The sequence below is a fragment of the Etheostoma cragini genome, chromosome 6 (genome assembly GCF_013103735.1).
Source record: "Etheostoma cragini isolate CJK2018 chromosome 6, CSU_Ecrag_1.0, whole genome shotgun sequence".
Lineage (NCBI taxonomy): Eukaryota > Metazoa > Chordata > Actinopteri > Perciformes > Percidae > Etheostoma > Etheostoma cragini.
Genome location: NC_048412.1, coordinates 4078629 through 4104105, shown reverse-complemented (window position 1 = coordinate 4104105; position 25477 = coordinate 4078629). Strand labels below are relative to the sequence as shown.

At 41.5% G+C, this 25477-nt stretch overlaps 1 protein-coding gene and 1 long non-coding RNA gene across 3 annotated transcripts in view; one reads left to right on the top strand and one right to left on the bottom strand.

The window, feature by feature from the left end:
- The window catches only part of LOC117946112, a 23589-nt gene extending 11658 nt beyond the window's left edge, over nt 1–11931 (top strand). Inside the window, exons 2-3 of the long non-coding RNA XR_004656970.1 lie at nt 238–245; nt 11916–11931. This is a non-coding gene — a long non-coding RNA (uncharacterized LOC117946112). The remainder of the gene's footprint in view (nt 1–237; nt 246–11915) is intronic.
- LOC117946102 (vacuolar protein sorting-associated protein 13B-like) overlaps nt 1–25477 on the bottom strand; it is a 335261-nt gene that overhangs the window by 57266 nt on the left and 252518 nt on the right. For both annotated transcript variants that reach the window (XM_034873955.1, XM_034873954.1), the window contains exons 39-45: nt 20170–20372; nt 18645–18864; nt 15652–15836; nt 5586–5782; nt 3811–3992; nt 2741–2961; nt 2523–2654 (exon numbers count right to left, since the gene is read on the bottom strand). In XM_034873955.1, the coding sequence (XP_034729846.1) occupies nt 2523–2654; nt 2741–2961; nt 3811–3992; nt 5586–5782; nt 15652–15836; nt 18645–18864; nt 20170–20372 (1340 nt within the window). The remainder of the gene's footprint in view (nt 1–2522; nt 2655–2740; nt 2962–3810; nt 3993–5585; nt 5783–15651; nt 15837–18644; nt 18865–20169; nt 20373–25477) is intronic.

The window sequence follows — 25477 nt, the reverse complement described above, 5'->3', positions numbered from 1 at the left end:
TTTTGGAAAAAGGCTGCAATGAAACAAAGAGTGAAAAATTTAAAGGGGTCTGAATACTTTCCGTACCCACTGTATGACTGCCAGAGAGACCTTGGTGATGTTATCAAGAGCAGTCCATGTTACCCTGACGACAGCTGTATAGCATGACGAATTATGGCTATATGAGAATAATTACAACCATATACCAATCAGTGTCTTTTATTTCTATTTATTGCAGTGCATCTGGAAGTGCTCCAGCTGTTTTGGTTGTGGTGGTCTGGTGTGACCCTGTCTGGGTCGTAAGGTTTCAATTGTGTGGTAGTACAGGAATCTTCTCCACGGTTCAATGCTGACCCTACAGGCCACATCACAACAGGCCTGCCTGCCAGCCTCGACACCAGGAAACATGAAAATCACTGAAACAATTACACACGTACGGATACATCCTTCTGTTGCGGAAGGACAGAGCCTGTTAACACTTCCAACTGCTTCTGATTACGTTTTCAATTAGGATCAAGTTGTTCTATGCTTTGAGCAATGTGTGCATGAGTGTGTCTGGAATGTAAGCTTTTATCAGTTCAAAGATACATTTTAGGTTAACTGGGCGGCCCTTTACATCCACCCCTATAAGGCACCTCACCACCAGACAGAGTTTGCTTAATCGCACCCATACAAGGTTTTCTCACAGAATAAAAGATGTTGTTTTAGTGAAAACCCCAAAAAGCGAAACAATATTCCATGATCTAAGTGTTCACAACTTTCTTCCAAATATTTAAGAAGTGTTTTCTAAAAGAAAAAAAAAAAAAAAAAAAGCTTTTTGTACTTGACCTCTTTCTACCCCTTACTCCAGAACTACCAAACCCGCATGCAACACATTTGCCTTATAATTATGGTGTGTTTTTTCCCTTGTGTTCCAAAGTGGTAAAGGCTGGAGGTAGTTAAAAGGTTCTGTACACGTTACAAGGCTGCTGCTGTTTACACCAATCAAGAAAATACAGCAGGCTTAATCATTTTATGAATCAATACCATACCAGTGAACATGTAAACGCAGCCTTCAGGGATCTGTTTTTGACTGTGTAGTGTGCAAGTAAAGAAGGATAATCTGTGTGTGTTTGTGTGAACATTGTATGCCTTTATTTTGGGTCTCAAGATTCTGGGCAAAGGTGGGCTTCCAAAAGCCAAATATATCACCCAATCAGTATCAGAAAAGCCTTGGCAAAAAGCAAACAACCAACTAATATCCTAACTAATCATGCCTGGCATGTTATTTATCGCCCACCATGGATACCAACATGTCCAAAACACTCCAGTAAAGCTGCAGTATGATCACTCATTACAACACCACCAATGCTCGAAAGTCTTATTTATGGCTAAATTAACCAGCAGAAATAGGGAACATTCCCGAGCTTGCCCTACATGATGCAATAATGAAGCCATGGGTCAATTACGACCGATTATCCAACATGGTCGGTAAGAGCTTTTGATTCCACTGAGTGAAAACAAAGGTATTAAACTGCTAGCCAGAACAATCATTTTATAGTAGATTTCCTATACAGCTTGTTTAATTTTATTTTCTACAGGTAAAAGACCACAGCTGCTCCTAGAAAAACAAGTTATTATTCCTCTCACCTGGCATTGAGAGTATGTATGCATGCTAAACCATGAGAGTACCTCACGTCTCCAGAGGCCAGTATATGAGTCAGCAGAGCCACAGCTGAGCTGAGCCGAGATATGATAGGGCATACAAAACCAGAAAAGCAAGGGTGTGTGTGTGTGTGTGTGTGTGTGTGTGTGTGTTCAATAGACAAGTGGGTGGAGGACTATGGCCAAATTAAGTCTTGGCAGGCAGGTGTCACCACTCAAGTTTTACCGTGTTTTCATGGGCATCACTTCACACACAAATATCCTGGCTACTACAGGCAGTGCTGAGAGCTGTGAACTGAGAGATGACGAGTACCATAGGACTAGAAGCCCAGGAACAGACACACTGTAGCCTCTTAGTCAGAGTTTACAGCAAAGGGAAAGGCAGTTCCATCCTGCAAATTTTATTACCACTGGCATGCAACCAAAACCATTCTCATGAAATCCACTTTGTTGTGAGTTTGTTTAGCTGATACTCCATCTGGGACAAAAGACCATCTTTCAGCATATTCTCTAAATGTACATACAATTTTTACGTATTTCCTCTGTGGATCTACTAGTCCCATGCTCCAAAAATAATAGCTATATGCAAGTGCAATCAAACAACAGGGCAGATCCCTTGTTACCTTAAATGTCTCAATGAATCAGACCATTGAAATGTGCAAGTGAAAAAGTTATCCTCCAATACTTGCAACCTAAGTGACCATATCACTGATTACTAACACTGATATACTATGATATGAAGAACAACTTAAGCCATCAGGACCTCTGACATGCTAAATTATCCAAAAGCTCTGGAAGCAGTGTCAATAATCTATCACACAGCACAGATATGTGCCTCATTTTTTGCATGCAGCTCATGGAGCTTTTACTTATTCTTATAAAAGGTAACTCTCTGTTACCTGTTGCCAGCTGCGCAGGGCAGTGTCTACAGTGTGGATGGCATACTGGCTGATATTGAGGAACACCGGGTCTACAAACACTTTCACATCCAATGTGGTGTCCTGGGGGCAGCATGTGGCTGCAGCCTGGCCCTGAAACACACAAGAAATCAAATTAACTTAATTTCAAAATCAAAAACATCTAGACAGACAAACCAGCATAAATAGCTGAGCTCTACCTGAAGTACACAAGGCTGGAGGAGCTGAAGGCGTGTTAGGTTTCTGTACTCCAGCAGCTTGCAGTCTAGCTGGGTGGAAAAGCTGAACTCCTGACAGTGACGTGGGCCATTGCTCCACTGGCGTAGGAAGACCCGCGGCTCCCTTGCACCTGTCACCATGAACTCCTGTTCCTGAGGTAACTTCCTGTCCGGCAGGAAGGGACGAAGTTGTCGCGATGGAACTGGAAGAGTGAGACATAGATTCCATTCCATTAAGAGATAGAATTTATGAACATCCTTATCAAATAATGGTACAACTATCAACATATCCAATAATACTCAATTTATAATAAAAAGGAACAACCATATTAGCACCTGTGACAAAAAAAGGAACTACATAGTTTCAAAAATAAAATAAATGCATGTGTGCATCACTGTGGGTCTCACACAAGAGGTCCAAAAGTTCAATGCCAATGAGTAAAAATATGTTTTGAGCTCTTTCTTAACGTCTTCAGTGGACTCAATCATAAGACAATAATAGACTATTATGGAGTATTATGAGTAATACTTTTTGGCGGCTGCTGATAATTATTGCCACACTATAATGTTGAATGTAAAGTATTTAAAAGTGAATGACCATAGGCGTTGACTGATGCTACCGTGATAAACCAGACAACATGAGACGAGGAAGGCGGAACTTTCCCCCCACCAATAAAAGAACAAGAAGGTTTGAAGTCACGGCTAGACTACAATCCCTCCTAATAAACCTAATACTCCTTAACTAAACTGACTCACTGACATAGTGGGACATCATGCACAATAATTATGTCATGGATACAATCATGAACACTCTCTACTAACCATGTGCTCCTACAATACCTACAGTAAACCCCAGATTTTTTATCTACACCTGACTTTGCCTTTGTATATATTTTGGATATGCACCTTTTTGTTATCTTAGACTTGCATGTTGGCACTCTTTATATTTGTACTCTTCCCACTTTGTAATGCAACTTTATTCCCTCAGGATAAAGTTTGATCTTATCTTTAAACTCAGAAGAGACTTTGTGACTGGGTATTCCGTATCCTACCTGTGCCGAGCTGTTCTAGATGGTGGCAGAGATGAATGTCCAGCTGTGCTAGTTTAAGGGACACACCCAGGGAGGGGACAAACCAGGGTGCAAAGCAGGAGTCCACACGAATGCAGGCTGCCAACACAATCGGAGACACCAACTGATCGCAGGGCAGCTGGGAACCAGACTCACTATCCGAACTGAAGGGGAAAGGAAATACAGCAGTCAGTCACATTTAACAGATTAAGTTGTATTGCTAACAGTGAAAACCAACGACAGAGTACCTAAAAACACAAAAAGTGCGAAAAAATAAAGAATAAGTGACTAAAGGCAATTTCTGAATATGAAATGATTTCAAATGAAAATAATGCTTTTGTCTTTTGCCCAGTGAGTTACACATTGTGTGACATCCTCGTCAGAAATCTACAGTGAGCTTAATGCTACAATTATTCAGACAAAAGGGAATGAAAAGAGACAACAATATGGAGAGGGCCTCCTCGCTGTCCGAGGCTGTGAGTTTAGGTACTTTATTATTGCCGCAGTTTCCAGCAGAACCTCTCCATGGACATTAATTGCATGTCATGGTTGATGATGTTGAATGGAAGGTAATTGAAGTGAATGACCATTTGCTCTGTAATTTGCTGCTACCATGATCCACCATAGAAACTCCAGCAGGAAACGCTCAAGACCTTAAAAAACGCTGGTGCAGCACAGTGCTCCTTAAAAAGATAAGCATCATATGTTGACAATTTTCATTACTTCCAGTTGGCAGGCCAGCCAAGTTATTTTTCTCGTGGAAACTAAAGTACAGCAGATGAAACAAGCGAGTACGGAAAGGGGAATCAATTTTGATAAAAAAAGACAAATAATTTAAACATAAAGGAAATGTAGTGTTTGGACTATGATTGTAATGAAACACAGATGTATATTTTGCTTTACACTGTATCTGGTAATGTAGACTTTTTTCTCTGTTTCTTCTCCTACATGTTTTCTTATTCCTCCCTTTCTGCTCCTCTGGAGCTCTCTAAGCCACACAGAATGTGGGCTTGGCAATTCTATTCCACTAAAAGTTTCCTAAATCTCAGGAGGAAGTAAAAAGGGGAGAGAGAGAAAGAGGGAGAAAAGAGTAAATTAAGATGAGGAAGAAATGAGAAAAATGGATGAGTGAAGCACGGATGGCCAGGTGAGACTTAAGAGAGGTGTAGTGAGAAAAAGGGAGTAGAAGCATGTTTTTTGAGGCGTTACAGTGCTTGGCAGGCCTCAGCCAACCTATCCCATCCCAACTCAACCCAGCCCAATCCAGACCAGGCCTAGGAACTTATGAGCCAACCCAAAGGGGGCTTTACTCCTCTTCCTTCCCCTCGATTAGATACACTCAAGGTAAGCAGGAAGGAATCCGGATGGGCCCTGACAGGCACTTGGTGTGCTGGGAAATCTCATTAGGCCGATCTGAACGCCTTCCAAGCCCGCTCCCTGCTCCTGCACACCAGATGTGGGGCGAGGGACACATTGCTAGTTCTTTGTGCTCGGCGGCCTGGGTGCGCTCTCTCTCTCTGCATTCCCTCACACTGGACGGCGCACGTACTGTAGACACACACACACACACACACACACACACACACACACACACACACACACACACACACACACAGATGCCAGTGCACACACAAACAGCATCTGTGTGTAGGCATACACGCTCTCTCTCACATACAGTTTTGGATGTAGAGGGATGCATACAGACACCCACAAGCACAGCAAAACAGTATAAGAAAAAAAATCAGATTTCCCCCTACCTTTGCTCCTCTTCTCCCTCTCCGTTTTTATTTAGTACTATTCTCCACAGGTCTGAGGCCATCAGCTCCTTCTGCTGGTCGGTGAGGCTGAGGCTGGGCAGCTGCAGCTGGCAGGCACTGCTCTCTGAAAGGCTGAACTCCCGGTATGGAACAAAGGCCTGCTGAAGCTCGTCCCAGTACTCTAGGCTGCAAGGTACCTGGAAGGAAAGACACAGTGAACAACTTACATATGTAACCCCCAAGTATGTATTTTATTTAGGCTTTGATGCATCCTCCCAATCATTCTTAGGGGAAGCAAGATTGCTTCGTAATTACGGTAGTTACGATCCTTCAACGCTGAGTCAAGCTCTCTTGAGGGTAAGGAACTACAATGCCCAGACACCGACTCTCTGTGGCTGATTTCTTCTTTGAAGACATTATAAGAACTGACACATCGTCATAGTAACAAATACTACTTATGTTGTATGAAAAGTATAAAGCTAAAATGATAAAGGCCTTGTGGCACATTTGCAACATTTTTATGCAAAATGTAAAGTTTTTGTAAGGTTAGGAACTTCATAAAAGGAAACTACAAGTCTATGAGGGAGATTATTGCTGTTCATTGTAGTCCTTCAGCAGCATATTGTTGCCACTCAAGCAAAAAACAGTATCACCATGATAATGTGCAAGGTTTATTGTTCAACAAGTGTTTTTTTAATATTATAACAAGATATTTCCAGGATATCTTGTTATGACGGGAAACGTTACTGTTATAACGTAATAACTTAAATTCTTATAACGAGAAAATAAATGTGCCTTAGATTAGATTTATTTATGGTCTTACTCCACACTCCTTGCTTAATAACAGCATAATCTTGGCATGTCTCTAACAAAGCATAAACAATTTAAGTTATTATAAGGCTATAAGGTAAAAAAGTTTTACGTTTTAATATAATTAGTATATTGTTAGAACGTGATAAGTTTGTATGCCGTAATAACGTGATTGTATATTGTTAATAAGAGCAGGAAAACATTGTTATAACATTAATCTTTTCACACTTGTGGTGTTTTTCTGACAAATGCTTCTGTACACTAAGAGTGATTAAAAATGTTAAAGAGCATAACACCCCCATCATCCCTGCACATGCAAACCCTGGTTAAATATCTGTGGGTCAACAAACCCTCTCCTCCATCTTACAGCCTACAGTCAATCAAGGCTAATTTCCAGTTTTTCTTCCTTTTTATTTCTCCATACAACCAGCTGACAAGCTTTGAACACAGACTAAAATGATCATATATTTGTTTCTCTCTAAGAAAGCTTGGAGGAAATGTGAAACTCTGGCTTTGTTGGAGACTTTATGAGGACCCAAAGACACACCATAACCACTGTGCTTCCATGGGTTGCATTATTGGGTAACACTGTGCTCTGAAACTACTGAAATACCTTTCACACTGAAACACTATGTCAGATTGTTTCTGTTGAATATATCCAAATCAGCAACCTGCCTGTATGTATGGTTTTGCTGTAGAAATGAGGTTTTCCGCCAATGGATCAAACATTTCTGTCGTTAGATGGTGGCTTTGCTCCATTGGATGACAACATTTTACTGTGAGAGTGTTTTTATATCCCCCGCTTAGTCTCCTCTACAGATGGACACCACTGTTTTGTTACTATTGTATCCCTCAGTCGTTCATCACTTTAACCTGAGGCTCCAGTCTAAATAAACAGACTATTGTAACCTCCTCAGTGTAACCCTGATTACTCATCAGCAGTAGGATTACTATAAGGCTTTTTATTGCACAACAGGTACTACTTCAGTCCTGTGTTTCCCCCAGCTACACGTAAAGTATTAAGCAACTGCAGCGGTCTGCTACTCATCAAAAATTAATAGTTTACTTTACATTTCAAGACGTGGGGAATTCCCACTTTAGAGAAGGAACAAGTGAGGGATTTTGTCTGGATTACAACCTTGAATTTTATTCACTTGGGACAAACAAATATTAAAGTTTCATCTGGTCAAAAAAAAAACGACAACTTTCTGACCACAGACCACCGACGTAGCAGGACGACAACTCATCTCCTTAACAACACTGCATGACCACAGCCTAACTAAACACCAGGAAACCGTATGCTACAAGACAGCCATTAGCACTGAAGTCCTGGAGCTGTTTCTCACACTGAATAACAATCAGCTTAAGTGAGTGTTCACACATTATGTGATGACTGGTAGGGCTCCATTCATTCCTCTCACATAGTGCCAAAATTAGCATAAATGTGTCTGGTGCTCCTGTGTGAACTAAACCAGGTTCTCAGGTTCCCTCGACCACCTGCACAACTCTCAGCCACTGATGGATCAGTGGTGGCAGGGAGCTTTTAGCAGCACACCTGAAGGATGCCAGGTAGTAAGACATGAGTGTGTGTGTGTGTGTGTTGTGCATATGAGTGAGCGAGTACATTTGTCTGTGCACATGTGTCTGTGACGTTCAAAGTGTTTACAAGAGGTATGGAGCTCCCTGGACACTTACAAATTTTATGGAACTGTCAACAAGTTGGTGTGTGGGTACAGTGTGTGAAAAGCTTTGTGTTCACAAAATGTGTTTGTATGTGTCTGTGCATTTATGTGTGAGGCTGTACTGTTAGAGAGGAATGCATGAGGTAACCATAGCTTACATCATGTATGAAATGCCACACAGGTTTTCCTGGAATCAACTTCTCATAATTGTACCTGACAGAGTGGTGCACCCGCAACCCCAACACTGAGCCACCGGAGCGGAAACACACTGAATCTCCACAGAGAATTCCCAGAACTACATTGCTAAAACACAGAGGGTGTTTTTTTCTTTCACCTGTGATATTCTATACACATGACGGCATACAGAAATGAATATGTGAGGTATATATATGGTACAGTGGAATACATTTGCATGGTTGAATTTGCGTCATGTTCTCTTTGACTTTTAGTCCTGGCCTTGAAGGGAGTGGAGATGTAATCGATAACCAGCTCAAGAAATGATGTAGGGAGGATGGAAAAAGAAAAAAAGAAAATTTTAACTACATTTTTGCTTTGTTTAGTCAGACGTATGGTAATGGATTTTGGGAGGAGAAGGCACCTGTGTATATGGGAAATGGATTGTGTATATGTGTCAGAGAGGAAAACTATGTGTAATTGAACGTATGAAAGACAATATGCATGTTTTCATATGTGTATACACAGGTGTGCGTATGTATGTGAGTGAGTGCATAATACAGTCGGGGCGGTGTCAATTTCCGCTGCCTGATTGTGTGTGTACCTTATCTGATAAACAATGTGTTACCCTGAATAGCTGACATTCCCTTAGCTGGAAAGGTCCAAAATGTGTTCTCCTCAAGCGCGAGACAAAGTAATTGTGGCAGCGAGTCCTCAGGGCACAACATCAGCTGAAAGGTTATCTTAATTTTTGAGTCGAGGAAATGCCTGGAAAGCTCGATTAAGGACTTTGGAAGTAGATTTAATATTCAAAACTTTACAAATTAATTTAAATCCAGGACGGTTGGCAGCATGGTGTATATACAGATCTGATTTCCATCCCTGTCACCCACCTCTGCTTTGGCCAAACCAGAAAACACTACTCTGCATGGAGTTCCTTTTCTGGGACTGATTAACCAATCACAGTCTCTCAAAAGGTTAACTAAAGACAGGCAGACTAAAACAAATACACAACATACAGAAATGATTCAAATTCCCATGATCAACCCAGGTGTGATCACTGCTAAGGTTGAAATATGTCTCTGCAACTGAAGACTCCCCAAGCTCCCTCTGAGGCTGTGGCTGCTGACATCCACCGCCTTGTCTGCCATTACTTTTTATTAACAATATCAACACTGCTATTAGGTCTTCTGTTATTTCACTGATGCCTATATGTCTAAAAAAATCCACTGCTAGCTACCTCTTATCAGCCAGCAGACAAATTCAATTGACATCAGCTTGAGCAAATGTTTACTCAGGAGATGTAATGAAAATTGTTCTGAAAATGACTCCTGCTATGCTGTCTCAGGTGGGCTAATATAGGTTAACGTTAATCAGTGTGGAAAATCAGGAATAAGCCCATGCTGAGATCTTCACGCTCAGCTTTTTTTTTTTTTTTTAGTTTTTTTAGTTTTTCCTCCGTAATGCCAAACCTTTAAAAAGAGGGACTGAAGTTTTGGTGGATGAGGTGTAAAAACTCCAGATCAAATTAACCACATGGACAGTCTTTTTTATTTTCATAATGAATTAGCTGTGACTAATGCAGGTCTGCTTGAGCACTGTCCCACTAAAATAATAGTTATCTTGGCTAAAACACACTCTGTCTCTTTCTGGTTCAATGGGTCGCTCCAGTGTTAAATCCCACTGGCTTCCCCCAGATTCTGACTCCCTACAAAAGGTTGCATTTTTTTATTAATTGGAAAACGTGTGCTTCAATAAAAAGGGGGTGTATTGAGGATGTGAAGCTGATGGCGTACCTATGTTTCTCTTAACAACAACAATGACAGAAACAACAGCTGCAGCAGTGGTTATGGCTGAAGGATGCTGGTTCATCTCAGGCCACAGTGCTTTTATGATATGGGTTGCAGGCCAGCGGAGGCATGATGGCAGTGCAGAGCCCTGCCGAGACATGAAAGGCTATCCCACAGTGCCATGCACGAAAGCAACAGCAGGGGAGCAGATGGTGCAATGTTTGTCAAAGCGATTTGGGCAGTTGCAGAAACAGTTAGTGGATGATCAAATTTATACATCTGCACATCGAGAAAATCTAGTTCTGGTAAAAGGTAAAATGTGTGTGAGAACAGAATGCGGTACTTTTGTTTCACTACATGTCCTTTACAGTACATGCTGAGGCTGAACTCAAGTTGTTGCTCTCTGCTTAAACAAACTGTATCTCCTGCTGCTGCCGTTTCCCTGAGCGGGGTCAGGCTGAATCATAGCTCCTGTGTTTACTCCCTTTTTCTCAGGCTTCAGAACCCCGCAGAGAGGCAGAAATAGGGGAAGACGAGTGGCAGCGATGGAAAAAGAGCCGTAAGGACACCTGTTTATGATTCTGAGAACTGGACCACACGGCGGTGAGAAGGTGAGAATGAGTCACCTTCCTCTCTCCTTCTAACCCTTCATCACTTGGGCCCTCTACAGGCGGGAACCTGTGGATGCTCCATTAGGAGCCCCCCCCCCCCCCCCCCCCCCCCCCCCATTACTCTGACATCGTTCCCCTTCTACTGTATGTAACAACAGCACAGGCAGCAATTTGACTTTGAGTAATGGAAGAAGGTTTGAATTCCCCCTCCGAGATACTGGAACCAGTTGGGAAACCACAACTATTTAAATGCAGGAAATCTTGATTTTATAAAATGTTAATATGATCTACTCTGGGGACAAGCGAGCAGCATGGCTCAGAGCAAGTACCCCACCCCCCTCATCTATTCAGCAGGGTGGAGACAGGGAGCAAAGGAAAAAGGAGTGTGACAAAAAGTAGGGAGAAGAGAGAGAGAAAAAGAGGTGGAATAGAATGAGGAGAGCGAGTAAATGTGGAGCAGAGCCACTTTTAGTTGGTTTACCTCATAACATCCCTTTCACCATCCACCTGCAGTCCTAAATTGGAAAAAAACCCATTACTGCCTAAATGATAGAACGGAATGACAAAACAGCTCAATGCTAAATACCACTCTCTATTTTCTCCTTATTTCTTTTTCTTTCCCTATGCCTCTCACTTTCCATTTCTCAAATCTATCAGCCTCCATCTCCGTGTGGCCACATGGTAATTTTAGAGGCCTGAGAAATTATGACTTCCTTCTTTCTCTTTCCTGCTCTCTCTCTCTGCACATTCTATATGTAAAGTAAATGAAATTCCTTTGGAACTGAAACTAAGCCATTACATATTACGTTTATGATTTTTTTTATGGCAGCATTTTCTTTTGCTGTCGGTGGACTTTCTTTCTGGTCTTGGGAGAAAAAAAAAACTTTTGAAATTTTGTAGAAAGGAAATAATCATTGTCGCCAGAGGCTGAAATCAATTAAATCTGGGATCACAACGACTTTGGCTAATGACCAAGAGGTCCTGTTAAAATACCCCCCCAAAAACCCAACCTCTGGCCTCCCACACAACTTGCCTAATGCTATGTTAGGGTTTGGAGAAAATATGAGGTAAGAAGGACTGTGTAACATATCATGAACCAATCCAATGTCTTATAATTACTTTACAATCACTTCTTTTAATAAGGTCCATGATACATGATACTGTTTTTAGCAATGTAGACAAAATGTATCACAGTAGCTTTCAACAAAGGATTTAAACCTAGCTATTGTTAGCAATGCAAGTTTATAACAACACATTACGCAGTTTTTTTTGTGCATACAAACAGTGTTACAACATGTCCACAGATAGATGATGGACCGCACTGAACAATGCCTTCAAAATTTGGTATGACAAGGGCATTCATAGTATTGAGGACCTATATGTTTATGATACTTTTGCTAGCTTTGAACTATCCAGAAAATTCGGTCTAACTACTAATAATTGTTTAGTGCAACCTGTGTAAGACGATACTTGCAAATTAGAGATTTAATATTAAAAAGTTTGCCAATTTTCCTACACTCCCCTCTACTTCCTGTTTGGATTTCCTGTTAAAAGGTCAATATGCTGAATAAGAGCAGAATATCATTTATTTATTCCCATATCATATATAACTTCATCCTCTCTATTTCACATATTTGAGAACAGTGGGAAAATGACTTGGGGACGCAGCTATCTGAAGAGGAATGGGATATGGCTCTTACTAGAGTCCACTCTTCTTGTTCGAGACATTCTTTAATGCAGTTTAAACTCTTACACAGGTTGCACTTCTCAAAAGGCCAATTGGCAAGAATATTTCCAAACGTAGACCCATTATGCGATAGATTTAAACAGACGCCAGCTACTTCCTGACATATGTTCTGGTCTTGTCCAAAGCTTGTTCTTTTCTGGTCATCTCTAATGTGTCGGCTTATAGCATCTCACCTCCCCCTTTGGCTACTGTTTTCTAACACAACGGGATCTGTTCCCCCATGTCATTTGCAGCAGAGGGTCGTTGCTTTTTCCTCCTTATTAGCTAGACGCTTGATTTTATTTAAATGGAAGGCTGCTAATCCTCCATCACACCACCCCTGGATTAGGGACATTATGCAGAATGTTAAGATGGAAAAAATCAGATGTACCCTCAACAGTTCCAGCAACAGATTCTACAAAACCTGGGACCATCTGATAACTAATGTGAACAATTTACCTGGTCTGGAAATGGAACTCTGACTGTTTACACCTAACCTTGGTCAGTCCTGTAACAAAAAATGTAAGGTGCACTTTTATGTATTTTTTATTTTTATTTTTAATATTTTTTCCGTTTGTTTTCTGGGACAAGTCTGTCAGGTTAATTTTGGGTTTGGTTTGTCTTTGTCCTTCTCTTGTTGGGATTGTTTTTCTATGGTTATTTGTAAAATAGAGAATATGATTGTTTTAGGTGATAACTGGAAATGTACAAATAAAGTGTTTAAAAAAGAAGAAGATGGACAGCACTGAGTGTACAACCGATTTAGTGAGACACAAATAACACAGAAGTGCTCATAACAGCATGTTACTACAGCTTTCACAACTGTTAATGCATGGAGCAGCCATGTTGGATTTGTAGCTTGGGATACTTCGTGGTTATCCGGGTTCCGAGCTCGGTAATCAATCCAAGGTCAGGGGCGTGCTAACGACTTTGACATGGGAAATTCTGACTTCCGTGTACAAATAGAATGCAGCGTAAGACCGACGTTTGTGTCCGTTTCTGCCCGTCCAGACTACAATGCAACCCAGGAGTTTTTAAGCCTAAACTGTACAGTCAGGTTCCCTCCTGTTCAGTGGTTTCTATGCAAGTCCCATTTTTCTTTCAAAAAGATGTTAACTAAGTCTGCACAACTGTGTTAACAATTGTCATAGCCATCAGTTACAATAGCTCCCTTTTAAATACTTAGCATTTATTGCTTGCTTGTCTCTATAGACAGAGTATCTCTGCACACATAAAGCGGTTTCAGTAACAGTTGGGTGCTCAGAGCCCTCCACTTTTCACCACTTCCCCCATGGACGTCTCATCACCTGATTCCTTTTAACAGACTTGTCAGAAGAGACGGGACTATGCCAGAAGGACATGAGGACTGGAGCAGAAGATGTGGAAACCACATGTTCATCAACCACTGGTTCCACGTCTCCTGCTGTGTAGTACACACTCACACAAATATGTCCACAGAGACAGGCATCCATTTGTATACACAAGCATCTATAGAAGAACAGATGCAGTAATAAATGCAGGCACCCAACCATCTCCACCATTGTCCAAGTAGATGACAGATCGTGAATACATATGAATCGTGTAAACATGACATGTTGGAATATGGCGTCTAGTTTGCTGCTTCATCAGGCCTTCATCAGCCCCTCGTTTCGTCAACTGGTGAAGAATCATCTCTCTTCCCTGGACTAGAGAGAGTGTGTATTTTCACACAGAGGCTCTTGTAACTGCGGCAGAAGACACCACCTCCATCTGTGATCATCTATCTTAATCCTTCTTGACCCTCCTCTTACTCCATCTGTGATCCTCTCTCGCTCTTTCCACTCCCATTAAGCAGCCTCTCCCTATACAAACTCTGTCTGTCACTGGCTCTTCCTTTAGCCCTCCCTCATTCACACACATCAGCTCCCTCTGTTCTCTACTGTAACTCAATACATGGCCAATCAGCTAGAGGCTTTGGAGTTTTGCTCATTACAAGCTTTACAGCTGCAGGGCCTTGCTGGGAAGCCAGACATCTGCAGCACCTTCCAATATCTTGTCTCTCCTGGGCTGACATAAACAGACAGAAGAAAACATCTGCAGTGTAGGTGAAAGGATTGTGGGAGTCCAGGAAAGAATCTGAGAGATAAAGGGAGGATATGTTGAGAAATGGCGGCTGCAGCTGGAGGAAAGAAGCAGAAAGAAAAGGAAAAGGGAAGGTAACCTAACCCCAAGGCTGAAAAAATGTAATTAAAAAGTCCTTATAAATAGGCTGGGAATGTAATCAAATTTGCATTCATTCATTCAGGATAATATACAATAACATGAGATTTTAACTTTATATAATAAATTAACGCACACACACACACACACACACACAGAATGATTTTAGAAATAGTGTCAGGGAATTTGACCTAAAAATAGCATATTTCTGCTCCAGGCATAAAGAAAGATTACGGAGGAGGATGTGAAAGAACATGATTTGGGACCTGGCTTGCCTTCGAGGATGATAAGCTGGAAAGTGAGGCGGGGGAGAGAAAGGCGGTAGATGAGTGATAGGAGGAAAAGTGGGATGTCCTGTCCCCCACTAAGGCCTTGTAGACTCAGTAGCTGCTACAGCCTGCCAAATTATAACCTCAGCTGGGGTTGGAGACACCTGGATATTCACACCAGAGCATACTAGATGACTTCCACAGCTGTCTGTTCATGTATTACATGTTTGGAAGGACAGCAGGGTCTCTGTCATTCAATAACACATAGAGTATGGAAGTTCTCATGACTCATGTCATGGGAATTATAATGGCCCCCGGCCCAACTCTTAGTTTATTTCTCTTTCATTGCAGGTGATGTTAAGCAGAGCCGTGAGAGAGATGAGTGGTGTCTTTCGCCTTCTTTATACAGTAGTAGCAGGACTCACACAACCATACCAGATCACATGCTGATACAAGTAATTAATAAAACATTTGGTTTGCTTAACACATTATCATTCTGTGCTTTCTTAAAGTTTCCATATTTATTCACAATATGGAATATGTAAGGATCTTCTGTTGCATGACTGAAACAACGTTTGAACGTATCACCAAAACAAGTTTCTTCTTGACATTATTTTGCAGCGGCACTGTTGCTCTGTCAAAACGATTGTGATTGGTTTAAAGAAATGCCAATAAACCAGAGCACGTTTTTCTCCCATCGTGGATTTTTGTGTGGACTAGGTCAGACCTTCCTCCGTGGCGCTTTGGAGGAAGGTCTGGCAATGCGAGAAAAAGCGATACATGTACTGCATGTGTCAGACTTTACCTGCAGGGCGTCCCCCAGGTCGGCAGTGCTGATCTCAGGGTCTTCAGTGGTGTTGAAGGGGACAGGAGTTATCCTGACAAAGGTGAGGACGCGGGGTTCAGGGTATCTCCACAGCATAACCCCCGGGCTCTCTTCTGTCTCGCTGTAGAACACAACCTCATGGGGTCCTGGCAGTCTCTGGGAACCTGCCAGAAAAGATGAATTAACTAAAATATTAGAATTACTTCACTTTACTCTGTCGATAATCTGAAAGTAATGGTCATGGAAACCATATTTTAAAGGTCCCATGGCATGAAGACTTTATGAAGTTTTATGTTTTAACATTAGTAGGCGTTCCCCCAGCCTGACCATGATTCCCCAGTGGATAGAAATGTTGATATGTGTAAACAGAGCCCTGGGTATCCTGCTCTGTCTCACAGGAAAATGAAAGCTCAGATGGGCTGTTCTGGAATCTTGCCCCTTATGAGGTCATAAGCAAAAGCAAAGTGGCAGTTGGTCAAGGCCACACCCCCAGCCTCCACCTTGCCCTGTCCTCGCTCCTCCTCAAAAGCTACAGACTCACATACGGCACATAGTAAGGAAAGCTCATGGTGGGACTGGCTCTAGTGGGTTTAATTCTGCACCAAGGCTGAATTCCGATACAGTATTATGGGACCACTAAGATCTATATAAAAGCATCCAAAGAGCACCATGTCATAGGATCTTTAATGATCTAAGCGCACAATGCGCAGGAGCGTTTAGAGTGTGTCCAAATCCACTTTTGCTAGTTTAAAAAATTTATTGGGGATTTGCTAAGTAGAAGGAGAGATTTTCAGGAGAAGAAACCGATCTGCTTGTGTGTGAAGTGAAAGCGCGCAAGCAGATCATATATGGCCCGAGCACTATGCCACCAAAACACCAAGACACTTCTTCACGAGATTTCAGAACAAAAAGCGTGTTTAAAGACTTAACTGGCATCCTTGACCATTCACAGAAGCTTGCTGAAGAAAGAAACATGCAGAGGTTGAAAAGAATGGGATGAAAATTCTTATGATATGAAATTTTCTTTCTTTTTTATTTTTTTATTTTTTTTGCCGAATGTGGCAAAGAAAACAAAAACACAAAACCATGTAACTTTGAAATGCATTTATCTTTGTTGCTGCGTTGTTGTTTGTACTATGGATTCCAAACCTTCCGAAACGATCTCTCCTGAAAGATCACGGTGGATGTTTCCACGCTTTCAGATGCCGCCTATAAACAAAGTGGCTGAGTAAACATTTTTGCTATTGAGTAAACAGCCCGTGATTGAACCATGCCAAGCACCTGCAAAAGCTGAATCACACTGGATCTAAACTTCTGAGTGGTGTTTGACTTAAGTCGTGGCTGCTGTTTGGGATTCAAGTCCTTTGGAAAAATGTTTATTTGAAAAAAACAGTCAAGCAGAGAACTGCTGCTTTGCTTGGCCTCTGGAGGTACAAACACTGAGAGTCTCTTTCCACAAAACACATTTCAAGTGGCAGCAAAAATCTGTCTGGGGCTAATTTTTCCCTTTAGGTGAAGCGGTGAGCTGCCCACTTGAAGGTGGACAGTGTATTGTTCTTTTGCAAAACGGTGGATGAAAGAAAAACAGACACTTTCATGAGGTTTTTCAGACAGAGACTCCCTCTACCCTTCTCCGCATCCATCTCTCATCTCCTCCTTTGTCTATCTATCCCATCCATCCCTGTGTCGGGCCCCTGGGGGCCACTCGTTGTTTTCTGTACTCCGGGACCCGGGTTTCTCTTTCTGTTGACAACATGTTGCAGACAGATTGTGCTCTGTGTTCAAGTTCACTACTGTACATTCTGCTGTTTCAGCCAGCATATTAAATGCATCAAAGCCCAGTGGAACAGTGCAACAAACAAACCCTCAACCACAGCTGACAGAGTGGACGGCTGGTCTACCGCCAGAGAGAAGTTTGATCCTCTGTGTATAATGTTCCTGTGTGTGTCTGCGTGCGTGCACTTAAGAGGACAGCACACACAAAGCACAAAGAGGGGGAATAAACAGCATGCTACTGAGAGTGGAACCAGGCAGACATGTCCGATGAAACTTCTTTCCCCAGACGGCTTTGATCTGACTTTGATTTAAGGCGATGTGTATCTTAAGTGACATCTCACTTTGGCACAAAGGTTCATTTTTTCAGGAAGTACCAACTCAGTTATAGACGTTTATGAATGATTGTATATGGTTACTGTTTATCCTATGGAATTCAGGGACCAGTGCTTACCACTGCGCCGTGCATTTTGAAAACCTTGTCAAGAAATAGCAGAGTAAACGTATGTCCAGGTAATATTATTTTACTCTGAGCCATATAATGCTTTTTGCAACTAAGGTTATGAATGCCTGCAAACAGCAGTGTTATAGTATTCAACATCGATTTTAGACGAGACTGGTCTCAAGAACACATTTTGAAGGCCTTACTCAGTCTTTTCTCCATCTCAGCTAAAGAGGACACAGAATTATTTTTCCAAGAGCGGTCAAGACCACAACTGCCTTTTGATTATTTTATCAAGACATTTCTCATGATACAATTATGGTGATAAAAGGAGGGAATGAAGAAGATTGTTAATTTGTTTTCTGGTTAGCGTTTGTCACATTTTATTGTGGCATGCAGTGGTGGTCTTGTATTGGTCTTTCCATAGTCTCTACCACTTTGCACTGGCCGTTACATTGATTTCCTAGGGGGAGGGCGGTGGCGCCCACCTCTGCAATGAACAACCCCTGGCACATGGCTCGGATTTGCCGCTTTGCTCTGCGCTCAAAGTTCAAATTATTTCAAAGTTGACTTAGGTTTGACCTTTATGGACTCTGGGCTACTGCAAAAAATCTATTAAGGTGTTTTACTGAGAATGAATCGTGACACTTAATATAGGATTTACTGAGTATAGGAGTCAATATTTTACCCAGGGATAGGCCTGGCTACACTATCGGTCCCTCTGCACATGATCAGCTTGCACTGTATAAACATTCACCTGAGTCCTGGATGTATTGAAAATGTCCTGTACGCAGGTCATCTGAGCTGTGCTCTGTCCGGGGGGAGGGAGAACCTGGAGATGGAGGTGGCTGGGTGTAGCAGGCCTTGCCCTTGGAACAGCTATCAGCTGAGTCTGAACCTTTCTGGAGGTTTAGGTACACCAGGAGGTGCTCCTCCACCAGCTTCAGACAGCTCAGATGTTCCTGTCCCCAGAAGACCTGTCAAAACAGAAGCACAGAGGGTGAGGTGGTTGAGAGTGAACAGCAAGAAAAGCGGGATGGTGAATGAGAGGAGACAAAGGCCAACAGGGAAGTCAAGGTGTAGGGTTAGGCTATATTGGATGAAAGAAAAAGAGAGACATAGGAGGAGTAAAGAAAGAATAAAAAAACAGACCATGATAAGGAAAAAGCCAGAGAGTGACACAGACTCATGATGCATAAATACCTATGTTTACAATTAATTAAACTCTCTTCTCAAAACAGGAAGAGAAGCAGTCAGGGTAACCCTCATCATCACCCCTTCACATCCTTTTGAGCATTGCCCAACACAAGCTCACATCCTCTTTACTTAGCCGCGGCATTCCCCTTCCCGTGCTCCATCAAAGCAGGTCTGCCTGGGGTTTGGACTAAGGACCAGGAATCTCTGAGTCAAAAACTCTTCACACATGGAGCTGCCTGCTTGCTTCTCACTAACTTGCAAGGGTGGGTTATGACTAAACTCTCAAAAACAGGAAAATTTGGGTATGTCCCCCCCCCCCCCATGTGTCTGAAAAGAGAGCACGAGAAGAAGGAATCGGAAGGAATTCCGGCGGTTTTTGCACAGCACTTGATTAAAACACCACAGACGCCAATATTTACAGTGGGAAATGTATGATTACGTATTAAGTGTTGAGTTAGGAGTCATGTTTCTGTTAATGGGCACGCAATAAAAGCATTAAGAGAACCATTGAAAATGGTGGAGGGGTAGGGGATTCCCCTGAAAAAGTAATGTGGAATAATACATCAGTAATAATGTGTTCAGTTAGTTACATTGAAAAGGGACTTTTCAGCGTGGACATTATGTAACTTCTCACAGGAAAAAGGCACACATAAGATACAACACCCTCCCCCCTTAAAATAGCCTTTCAATATTTTAAATGAGTACTTACTTACTTTTAATACTACAAGTACATTTTCTTGATGATACCACATACCTTAACCAAAGTAAGATTTTCAATACTTTTACTTGTGATAGAGTATTATACAGTGTGGTATTTGTACTTTTACTTAAGTAAATGATTTAAACTACTGAAGCCAACATGACGATTGAGTGGGCAGCAGCATGGCCTCTTCATTTCAGGCTGTTCTCTAACTGGAAGAGCTTTATTTAAGCTGTTGGGTTTAAGTGTCCTTGGGCAAGACACTTCACTCTCACCAGGTGTACAGGTGCTGATCTGACCCTGGCTTCTAGAAACTGTAGCTGTGCAGGGGATACAACTTGTGACTGATGGTGCTGAATTGATGTCATGGGTATACAATACAAACCTGCAGCAGGCCTCCCTTTAGGTCCAGGAGCAGTTTAGGGGGGCCGGGCTCAGGTCCAGGGCTGCCGCTGTGCCGACACCACCGAGCCTCCAGGGAGGTGCTGCAGGAGAACGGCCCCAGCAGGAGACGGTTACGGTCCTTCAGCCCTGTTCTCACCAACAAATCTTGCAGCTCCAGCTGCAGTGACGCAGACTGAAGTGCATCTAGGAAGAGAGAAGCAGTAGCCATGAATGGCATGTAGAGCACTGGGGGGAAACTACAGAGGGAAAACAGAAGGTAAATGATATGTCAAAAAATGATTTGGACTATGATGAGGAAAAACGTCTTGTCAATGTTACGTTATGTGGTTTGTGGATGAAGTAGGAGCAGTCACTAATTTATTAATTACACATTGCGGGAAAAAAAGGAGGAAAGAGGGTTCAAAAAGATGTGGAATGTCTAAAATAAATACTAGTTTCAAAGTGAAATACGGATATCTCTAATTATGTATAAAAACTAACACAGCCCATTGATACAAGTGCAACCGGGCCAGATGAAATTGAAACACACACACAATTCAACCTCAGAATTCAGTTGCACGAGTGCTTGCCTCTTTTTTTTTATACTAAGTTCAATTACAACAGTCTGTCTATGTAATAGCAAAACATACAGTACAATTAGATCAACCACATCACTAGCCTTTAACTATCCTTCTCATTTGATGTTGGTAACATAAACATTTGCCTCTGAAAGAGGAGAGCAGGATTTTTTTTCTTTTTAACAATTATGTGCAAACTATAGTATATGTTAAAAAGCCTTTGACTTTTGAAAAATGTACCAATATTTAGTTCTGAGGCTAAAAACATACAACATGCAACCATCAGTTAATCAGTTAATAGAAAGAGCAGATGTGACTCCTGAGTGTTTCTGACCCAAGGTGTTCTGGGCTCTGGGTTACACAAATTTAAACCTGTATGGATTCAGGTTCTGTGATCTGGTAAACTAAAAGGTTTAGCAGACAGGATGACATGGAGAAAATCCTGATGGGACCCAGACAGAGAAGCCAAACACCCACTCATCTTGAAAGAACCAAAAGTAGCAAAAGCCCCAACTTAATAAGGACAGTATTCTCTGTCCTTTCCATTAAAACAGATATGTGTCACTGTGGTTACGGGCTGTATTGAACATGGTCTTTTGGTCCCATAAATCAGTGCACTGAAACCCCTTCTACTAGTTGTTGACATGGGAGGGCTGATCTGGTCAGTTAAAGCTACATCAGCAGCAGCCCAGTTGGAAACCTCAAACCTACATGACTAACAATGCCCTGAGAAAAGGCTCTTTAAAATTGCTTTTTACTCCATAAATTCTCACTCCAGACCGCCTGTTAGTCGGGGAAAGTAAAACAAAGTAGCGACACACCTGTTTCAGTGCCTAACTGTAGGTCTAATTAGTTAGTTTCTATTAAACAGCGTTTTTTTTGTAAATGTAACAAGCAGAGGCATCTCTACAATAAAACAAGGGATAAACTTTTGTAAAACTGAAAATTAACACCCACAAGTTATTGTATGAAACTGGCTTGTCCTTAAACAACTATTTGTAAAATATTATCAAATGATTTATTTTGTAATGTTATTTCCTGTGGATAAAACACCTGACACCCCAGTCATAAATATAACAAATCCATGGTACATATAAATATATATATCTAGCTAGGATCTGATGAAGATAATTCACGCAGACACCCTCACATCTTTCCAGGCTTGGTAAACTGACTAAGGAACATTTTATTCAACATTAGAGCGCAATAACACAACAGGGGAGTTGGATGCAATGATGGGTTCTCTTGTATAAATCATTCTGGGGGGGAAATATCATACCGAGATGACTCATTTCTCTCAGGAAAGACATTGTTGATGCAAGTTGGCAGTTTACCTGCTAATATCTTCTGGTGTTGCAGCGCGGAGAGAGCTGTTGGAGATGACTTACTGAACTGTGGACATCAGGTTTATTTTCATGGCTAGGATTTATTAGACAGCACAAGGGAACTCCTAAACTGGTTTGGTAAATGGAGGATCTTTCATTCACACACACGTATAAATGGAGACACAAGCACATGTAAATAGACTCACACTGGAAAAAATGCCTGCATATATGCAGATGTTAATGCATAAGCACAACCATGCGCACCCAGGTGAACAAGTGGAAACAAATACACCCACACACACATTTGCGCACACATTTACAATGTGTATCAATGTGTTCTCTCCAGTCTCACCATGCGTCATTTATAGTCCAGTTGACCGCAGCATCCTGGTGCTAAAGCGAGTAGCCAGCACTCTTAATAATTAACCTAATTGGGAGTGGTCTTAATGAGGGGAATCCCTTTCTTTCTCCATCTAGCTCCATTCTTCCAACGAGGCTAAATAATAGTCAGAGGCACATTGCTCCATTCTCTCTCCATCCCTGCTTTTGCCCTGTATGGCAAAGTACTGCTATTTAGGTTGGTTTGCAGAGATGTGTCAGCAGACGGCCCAAATAAATTACATTGCTCAGCTGTAAAGTACTGCCATAAGAAAAGGGTGGAGGGAATATTATAGGGAAAAAGGGTAGGAAAGTATTGGAGGATGGAGCAGGCAATACCTGCATTCACTTGAATAGAGTATGTAACATATTTGCAGATGATGGGTAAAACCACATGAAGCAAGAGACAATGGGGAAGAGAGCGAGATGAAAGAAATAACAAATAACAGGGACAAAGATAAATGAGAGAAAACAAAAGGACATGAGTAAGCAACACCAACAACCTTAGACACAGTAGCGGTAAGAGAGATGATAACTATTGGAGGCCAGTGTAGAGATAGTTATCCAAGACCACTTAACTTTGAGGTGGCTCCACTTGTGTTGTGGGGTTTAGTTGACTGCCTCAGATTGCGCTAAATTAAATAGATCCTTGAGTATGAAAATGGCATGCATGCACTCACACACACACTTTTTGCGAACTGTTATTGTCTGTTTTTCTAAATATTAAATTAAATAATCGTTAAACATTATTTTTTAGCCATAAGTAAGCAAGTACCAAGTTGTACACATGATATGCCCAAGACAAAGAGCAGTACATTGAAAGCACTTCAGTGTACCAATCCATGTACAATATTTAAACAGCCAAAGTGGGTGGTGGGGAACAAAAACTGGATGGAAATCTTCCTAAAGTGAAATACATTTCTGGCAAATGCTTGGGTAAGATTAGATAGAATCTGAGACATTGATTTACCATGTCGGTTTCTCCCTGGCAGCCGTTATCTGACCACTGCCTGGCTGATTTATACCCCAGGATGCACTGGTATCAATTAGGAGAAACCTAAAGGAGTCATTACCTAACTAGCAGAGGCCCCCGAAGACTGTCTGGGATGGTAAGAGTAATAGAAGTAATATACTGTCACTCACCACAGAAATACACTATACCTCACCACAAGACCACTATAGGACACTAGAGGAAACTGGTTTCATAGCAGGGGACACCGTCGGCCAAAATGGCACAATGCAAGGAGCTATGCGTCATCCAAGCCGGTACACAGTAACTGATGAGTGTTGATAAGTTACATATGGGTTCAATAAAAGTTGCAACACATTAGCAAACACAGCAAATTATGAATGGTAGATGTGTTTTCATTTCTTAATAATGAACTCTACATGTGATCCCAACATAGACGACATGTATGAAGATAATGCGGCAAGATCTTATTCCCACACTTGGAATTTTCACCGTATGCCATTCTGCTAGCCAATTTAAGCCTGATGGGTGCTGACAAATTATCGTGTTTTAGGTCGAATTCGGGCCATCTTATTTAATACAGCTTCAGGCTCGGTGTGGTTTTGGTTTTGGTAATTTTCAAATGTAATTTAATAAGGAATCACTCTCTTTCTCTCTGGCTGCTCCAACGGTCTGTGTCTGTGTGAACATGTGTCTTTGGGATATGTTGCAAGTAGAATATGCAGTGCCCAGCGGGAAAAGTGAACGAAACAGCAAAACTAGACCAATGTTATTCGTTACAGTAACCTGGCAAACTAACGCTCCCTACCTGATAAAATCAAGCACAATATTCCTAAAGGTGGGCTTCTTAAAATCTCCGTTGATTCAGGACAAACTGCGTTATTATTGAACTTTATGGCCTTTATAACCTATGATTGTGCTTGCACATAGTTTTGTTCTGGATTATGACTGTTTGAGATACCAGCCATGTTAATGCAGATAGTTTCGGCTGCAATTTGCGTACTGTTTTTTATACTGAACATGTACCTTTGTTTGATTTTGTAAGCCACTTGCGCTTGTGCTGGTAAGCCACAGAGCCTTTGTCTATGTAGGCTAATATTATGACCGTTCCCAGGCCAGCTATTTTTTATTTGTGAGAAAGTAGAAATAACATCATATAATGTTGGGTCTGTTTAGGTTCAGGTCCAAAATTTGCCTCTGAGAGCTGGGCTCAGTTGGATGAAGTCTTATGTGGTACGCAGTTTCGTGTCTGTGATGGCCTCCGACACACATCATCTACATGTTAAACAATTAGAGAGACAAGGAGATTTTAGCAGAAATGCTCCTTTTAAAACTAATCTATAGAGATTTCACAAGGAGATACATTCAGATTTTAAGATCTCATATTGAATGTAGCCCACTACTGAGCGTAGTAAGCACATTTTAATGACAGTCGGGTCTTTGTGCTTGTTGATAGTATTATACCGGATATGTACTAGAGCTATAATCAGTTGATTGACTGAAAAATAATAGGCAACTTTTTCGATAATGAATCCTTGAAGTAATTTTACAATGTAATATTGCATTGTGCACATTTTCCTCCAAATTGTGAATATTTGTTAATATTTTTCATATTTGTTTGGGTTTGACAAAGCACGCAATCTGATGAGGTTGCCTTGGCCAGTAAGAAATTGTGACAAAACTATATTCTGACACTAAAAACTTTAAAAAGGATTTATGATATTGCTCGCTAATTAAAGTAATTGTTACTTGCAGCGCTAACATTGTGCCACTGTTCTGATTAGAAGGTCCCAGCCAGGGTATGGTCAGTTGGTTCAACAAGGCTCTATGCTGAGAGCCTCCAATGATCCACAGAATATGAGTTCTCGACATTTTACAAAGACTACCGGTCAAAAAAGACTGCAAATCTTTATTTGTCCCTGATAATCAATTACCACAATCCCACAGCTTTCTTAGACTTCATGTCTCTGACCAACTAACTGTCATACATCTTGATCTCGAATCTGCAGCTCTGTGTGTGTGTGTGTGTGTGTGTGTGTGTGTGTGTGTGTGTGTGTG